This window comes from Paroedura picta, chromosome 6, assembly GCF_049243985.1.
Source record: "Paroedura picta isolate Pp20150507F chromosome 6, Ppicta_v3.0, whole genome shotgun sequence".
Classification (NCBI taxonomy): domain Eukaryota; kingdom Metazoa; phylum Chordata; class Lepidosauria; order Squamata; family Gekkonidae; genus Paroedura; species Paroedura picta.
Genome location: NC_135374.1, coordinates 5521127 through 5527516, shown reverse-complemented (window position 1 = coordinate 5527516; position 6390 = coordinate 5521127). Strand labels below are relative to the sequence as shown.

At 50.8% G+C, this 6390-nt stretch overlaps 1 protein-coding gene across 6 annotated transcripts in view; it reads right to left on the bottom strand.

The window, feature by feature from the left end:
• Window positions 1-361: 361 nt before the first annotated feature.
• The window catches only part of MYO7A (myosin VIIA), a 125093-nt gene continuing 119064 nt past the window's right edge, over window positions 362-6390 (bottom strand). For 4 of the 6 annotated variants that reach the window (XM_077341258.1, XM_077341259.1, XM_077341257.1 and 1 more), the window contains 5 exons: window positions 5959-6144; window positions 4971-5087; window positions 4021-4104; window positions 3727-3846; window positions 362-1499 (listed from right to left, as the gene is read on the bottom strand). In XM_077341258.1, coding sequence (XP_077197373.1) covers window positions 1410-1499; window positions 3727-3846; window positions 4021-4104; window positions 4971-5087; window positions 5959-6144 — 597 coding nt within the window. In that variant the 3' untranslated portion in view covers window positions 362-1409. The remainder of the gene's footprint in view (window positions 1500-3726; window positions 3847-4020; window positions 4105-4970; window positions 5088-5958; window positions 6145-6390) is intronic. The other 2 variants (XM_077341256.1, XM_077341260.1) reach the window with 2 other exon arrangements.

The window sequence follows — 6390 nt, the reverse complement described above, 5'->3', positions numbered from 1 at the left end:
AAAGGGTCACCATGTATCAATCATGCATGTTGCAGAGGGAAAATGTAAAGCACCCAAAATCAAAATGGAAATCAAATTCAGTTAAGATGGGAGGGATTTATTAGAACTGGGAGTGACTAAAAAGCCCCATGTAGACTACACCTTTGACTAGGTAGTTAATGATTGCCAACTTTTCCTAGCATTATTGTCTTTCCCAGTGAGTAGACGTATCGCCACGATTTTATAGCTTCCTTCTTCCCACCCCCAGTATCCATAGCTGAAATCAAAAGTTGAAAAATTTATTTGAAAAGTTCCCATTCCCCTCACATTTATTTCAGGGGGCGGAGTGCCTACAGACAAGGGAAATTCCGCTTTAGTCCCTTTGATTGGATTCCAGTCCTGTTCTAGTTCCTTCGATTTAAACCGATTGTCTCGTAAGGCTTTATGGGTTTACCTGGAAAGTTTACACCTGGATCAGCTGGAATGACTAACTTTCCCTGCAGGTATATTGTTTTCTCCTTCCACCCTGCCCAAGAGAGGGGAAGTGCAGACAAAATAAACATGGCTGCTCAGAAACGTGTCCCCTGCCCAGAACTTACTGCTTGCATTTGCTCAGGAAACGAGGAGAGGCAGACAAAGATCTCCCCTGATCTGTTTGCGTCAATCCCATCAATTCAGATAAGCTGCCACCCTCAGTTTAAATAAATAAAAAGAATGAAAACCACAGCAAAACAATGTAAACCGGGGCAAACCCCAACTCCCCTTAAATACATGTCACTTCCTGCCCACGTAACATTATTTCTTATTCAAAAGGAGCTTTATTTCTCTCGCTCCCTGTTTGTGTTTGGAAAAAAAGGCGCTTCTTCCTCTTCATGTTATTTTATTTTTCCACAAACAAAACAGAACCCAAAAAAAAAAAAGCTTCCAGTTTTTCCTTCTCTCGAGAGAGTTCAGCTCTCAAACCCGGGGGACGTTTCCGCACGAAGGGATTTCTGTCGCTAACAGGAAGACGGGTCCGTAATCCCCTTTCATTGTTCTTTTCAACAAGAGTCAGGCAGCATTTTCCTACAGGTCTTTGCAATCCTCGCCGTTTTGGTTAAATGTCAATGCTGGAATTTCGTGGCTCCTCAGCCTGAAAGATGGGAGTGCATGAGGGGAAGAAGTTGAGGTTTAAAAATCCTGAACAAGAGAGGGAAAGGAGGTACGCAGCCGGGGGTACCAGAGGAAGGCTGGCCTCAGAGATAGTCGTCCTCGCTCGAAGGAGAGGTGAGGCCAGACTCTTCAGGATCCGAGTCCGACAAGCTTTCTGAAGGAGTCCGGCTCATCTTCCACACGTGGGTGGAAAACGTCTTTCCCCAGCTGCACGGGTGACCCACGGCCCCGAGCTGACAGAGTAAAGCCAGGGTAGCCGGCCAGTGGCTTCTCTCAGTTCACTTGCTGCCCTTTGCACTCCTGTGTTTACTCATGGCCGTCAGCATCTGGCTGATGTAGGAGGTCAGGAGGTCGTCCATCTTGTAGCCCTGGCAGAAAAAACGGAGAAGGGTTTATTTAGGCTGAATGGTTCTCCTCAAGACATCTACCAGTGCATAGTGAAAAATTTCAGGAGTGTAGCCATGTTGGTCTGCAGTAGATTTGAGTCCACTAACATTTCAGAGATTGACGAGGTTTTCGGGATAGAAGCTTGGTCTCTGACAAAGGGCTGTCCTGTATTCTTTGTATGTGTCTGCTTCTTCTCTTGAAGCTGGCAACCCTTTTGTACAAATAATCTGTTCCACATAATATATTTCTGGTAAGGCCTTGGAGGAGGAGCTGGTCTCATGGCTTAAGTGCCACTCAGCGCTTAACGACCACTCAGGGCAGCTGTCCCGCCCCTGAGTGCTTCCTCCTCCAACCGGCTTGCCTGTCTGTCCAGCAGCCAGCCAATCGCCTGCCATGCCCCACCCCTGACCAACCCCTCCTCCTTCCACTTCACTTCGAGGCTCGGAGGCTGCAGATCCCTGCCAGTGAGTTCCCTATAACAGCTGCCTGCAGCCTTTCCAGGTCCTGGGGGGAGGGAGAGGCCATCTGCAGAGTTCTCCCCCCCCCCCAATCTAGGACCCATTGTATTCCTGAATGCAGTGGGCTTGGCCCCTAGTAATAATAATAATAACTTTATTTATTTATTTATTTATTTATTCATTCATTTATTTAGATTTCTATACCGCCCATTTCTTTGCAGCTCTGGGTGGTTTATCTTATTCTTATATCCCATCCTTTCTGGTAGATCAGGGCAGGTAATGGCATAAGTTAAACAATTAAATCTTTAAAAAACAGTAAGTCATTAAAAACGTTATATACATCAGTGGTCCCCAACCTTTTTATCACTGGGGACCGGTCAACGCTTGACAATTTTACTGAGGGCCGGGGGGGGGAGTCTTTTGCCGAGGGACTTCGCCACTGATTGAGCCCCTGCTCCGCTTGCTTTCCTGCTGGCGCCTCTGACTTCCCACCGCCCGCTGGGGGGGCGCTGCCAGCAGGAAGAGGAGGAGCTGCGGCCCGGTACCGACTGATCCACGGACCAGTACCGGTCCCCGGACCGGGGGTTGGGGACCACTGATATACATTGTTTCAGCCCCCTTCAGTAAGCTGGGTGGGGGGGTGCAGGAGGGGGCGGGGCGGGATTTCCAGCTCTTCCAAGAGAGACAGGTCTTCCTCAATGTCGGCATGGAGGTCAGAACCTGTACATTCAGGCCGCAGTCCTAGGCCTGGTGGAACTGCTCCGTTTGGAGGGCCCTGCGGAACTGGTTCAGGTTCAGGTCCCGTAGGGTCCTTCTCTCTTCCGCCAGAGCATTTCACCAATACATTCAATACATCCTCTAGCTGGGGAGAATGCAGGCCTTTAATACAGGCTTCCTCAAGCAAGGTTTGGTGAATACCAAGGCTGTGATGTGGGGGCAGACAACGGCAAGAATGTCTCTTGCCCAGCAGTCAGCTGGGATCTCCTGGCCAACATGACACACAAACCGTATGATAAATAGATAAATCTGATCACTACTTTGAGATCAGGAGGCGGAGTTCCTCCAGGCCAGACTGGCCAGGGAGTCTGCTTATTCACAGAATCCTAGAATCATAGAATCATAGAGTTGGAAAGGGCCACACAGGCCATCTAGTCCAACCCCCTGCTCAACACAGGATCAGCCCAAAGCATCCTAAAGCATCCAAGAAAAGTGTGCATCCAACCTTTGCTTGAAGACTGCCAGTGAGGGGGAGCTCACCACCTCCTTAGGCAGCCTATTCCACTGCTGAAGTACTCTGACTGTGAAAAATTTCTTCCTGATATCTAGCCTATATCGCTGTACTTGTAGTTTAAACCCATTACTGTGCGTCCTTTCCTCTGCAGCCAACGGAAACAGCATCCTGCCCTCCTCCAAGTGACAACCTTTCAAATACTTAAAGAGGGCTATCATGTCCCCTCTCAGCCTCCTTTTCTCCAGGCTGAACATTCCCAAGTCCCTCAACCTATCTTCATAGGGCTTGGTCTCTTGGCCCCAGATCATCTTATTTTGGAGGGGGACCTCATCTGGACATGGAATTGGGGTCACCGTGGACAGGCAGGCAGTTGTGAATTTCCTGCATTCTGCAGGGGCTGGACTAGATGACCATGGGCTCCAGAGGCCCCTTCCAACTCTATGATTCTGTGACTCCAAATCCAACTCCAAGCTGTTCCCCTTTCAAAGCCAGAGTCTGGGCAAACTCTTGTTCCCTTACCAGAGACGTCTCGCATAGCAGCTTGCTTCCCCGCACCAGATTGCCGATGGTGATGTGGAAATATGTGTTGCCACTACTCCAGTTGGAGATCTTGGTGAAAGGGTGAGTGATGAGGATGTCCTAGGGGCGTGCGAGAAAACGGTCAGATCGCCATTTCAGGAAGTGCGCTGCGCCCTCCTCCCCTCTCCCCTGGCCACTGACCTGGGACTCAGCAGCATCCCGCTAAGACCCATGGGATATGTATTCTTTCCCCTCCCACAGAGAACCGTCCCCCGCCAAGAACCTGGGGGTCACCTTGCTTTTGCGGTCGATGAGGCTGACGCCATGTTTGTTGATGGCGATCAGGAGGAGTTCTGGGTAATTTGGATCAGTCGTTTGCTGTTGGAAAGATGAACATCAGAAGAGGCTTGAAGGATCAGACAAATAGTCCTTCTGCTCTAGCAGCCTATGTCAAGGAGTGGCCAACCAGTTTCTCTGCAGGGCCAGCCACAGGGCAGAGAGGCCGAGGCCTTCCCCTGAGAAGACCCTCAGAAGAGCCCTGCTGGGTCAGGCCAGGGAGGGTCCATCCAGCCCAGCCTCCCGTCTCACCCAGGGGCCAGCCAGTTCCTCTGCAGGGCCAGCCACAGGGCAGAGAGGCCGAGGCCTTCCCCTGAGAAGACCCTCAGGAGAGCCCTGCTGGGTCAGGCCAGGGAGGGTCCCTCCAGTCCAGCCTCCCGTCTCACCCAGGGGCCAGCCAGTTCCTCTGCAGGGCCAGCCACAGGGCAGAGAGGCCGAGGCCTTCCCCTGAGAAGACCCTCAGAAGACCCTTGCTGGGTCAGACCAGGGAGGGTCCATCCAGTCCAGCCTCCCGTCTAAAACAGCATCAGAATACTACAATACAAAGCCATGTTCTTCTGGGATGGGAGGAGTGGGGGTGGAGTTTGGTGGGGCAAGGTGGATCTGCAAAGCAGGTGTCCCCCACCCGGACAGTAATCTCCTTCTAAAAAGCTGTCTATTTCTGTGGCCAGCATTGTGTGCTCCAGTGGCGAATTCCACATCTTAATCACCTGCTACATAAAAATGTGTTTCCTTTATCCATCCTGAACCTACTGTCCTTTGGCATCGCCAAACGTGCTAACGCTCTATTGTTTGGGGGACAGGAAGAAAAAGTGGATCGATTTGTGGGAACCCGTAGCATGTTCCTGTTCCGAACTCCCACCCAATTCCCTTGGAACAAACAGGTAAGTCACAAAAGCCACGCTCACCTTCACTTCGAAGAACGCTGATCCGAAGGTCGGCCACTTGTACACGATCTTTAGGAAGGCGAGCTTGGCTTCTTCTCTCGTTTTGCCCGCGTGCTTGTTGAAATAGGCAACTATGGACTGCAAAGGAGAAGAAGAATAATTGGAAGGGACCTCCTGGGTCATCTAGTCCAACCCCCTGCACTGTGCAGGACACTCACAACCCTATTGCTCATCCACTGTCCCCTGCCACCCCCTTGAGCCTTCACAGAATCAGCCTCTCCATCAACCTTTGCTTAAAAATTTCCAAAGACATAGTCATAGAATCATAGTTGGAAGGGACCTCCTGGGTCATCTAGTCCAGCCCCCTGCACGATGCAAGAAGAAATGGCTTCTGTGGCTCCATTCAGACATCCCAAACAAATGGGTCTTCTGCGCACTCCTAATTCCCCAGATCACTCCTAATTCCCCAAATCAGGGCTATATGATTTTGGAAAGCTTCAATGGCCTCCTGATTTGCTGGAATATTCGAATGCTAGCAACTGGGCAAATTGGCACCATTCTCGTCCAAAGGAATCTTTAATGGTGACTGAGCCATGTACCAACAAGCACGGCTGGCCCAACCCCAGAGTGTCTCAGTTTAGGCCCTGTGTGAAACCAGCGTTCAATTAAATACGCTTCAATAAGAAGAAGAGTTGGTTCTTATATGCCGCTTTCCCCCCCCTAAGTTTTTGTTGCCTACCACTGCTCCATGTGGAGGTGAGGGGAAACAGGAAAATATCCAGGCGATGACGCAGGACTGATGACATCCCTTCCAGAAAGAGATGGTGAGTAGCTCTAGGAATGGCTGGCTGGAACCTCTATGGTTTTACCACAGAGTTTCCCGCTGGAGGTGACGTCATCTTGCCTACCATGTTGTCCCCCTACCATGATGGGGGTGAAGAGGAGGAAGCAGAGAGTGGGGGAACCGGGGTGGGGTGGGGTGGGGGTCAGGGTGCTCTGGCAGACCCACCCGCTTCCAGTCGTCTGGAGACAGCTGACGAATGAGGGGTTCGGGCACCATTTCCTTCAGGAGTTTGGGGATGCTGGGGAAATAGGATTTGTCATCCTCGAATTTCACCCGGTAGATCAAGGCCCCGAGCTGCAGGACTTCTTCCCGGGTGCATTTATGGTAGCCGCGGAGATACTTTGGTAATTCCTGTGCCAGAAACAGAGAGAGAAAGAGGGAGCGTTTTGCAGCACAGTAAGAATAAAAGAGAACAGGGAGAGGAACTGAGACAGGGAGGACATTTTACGTTTCAGTGACGCTGAACCATAGAGTTGCCAGGCATGGCCTACGCCAGAAGGACATGTGGCGTGTGTGTGCTGCTCTCAACGATGGTGTGATTTCACTCCCAGAACCTAGAAGTAACATTCATCTTCTCTAGGAATCGCACAGAACTCT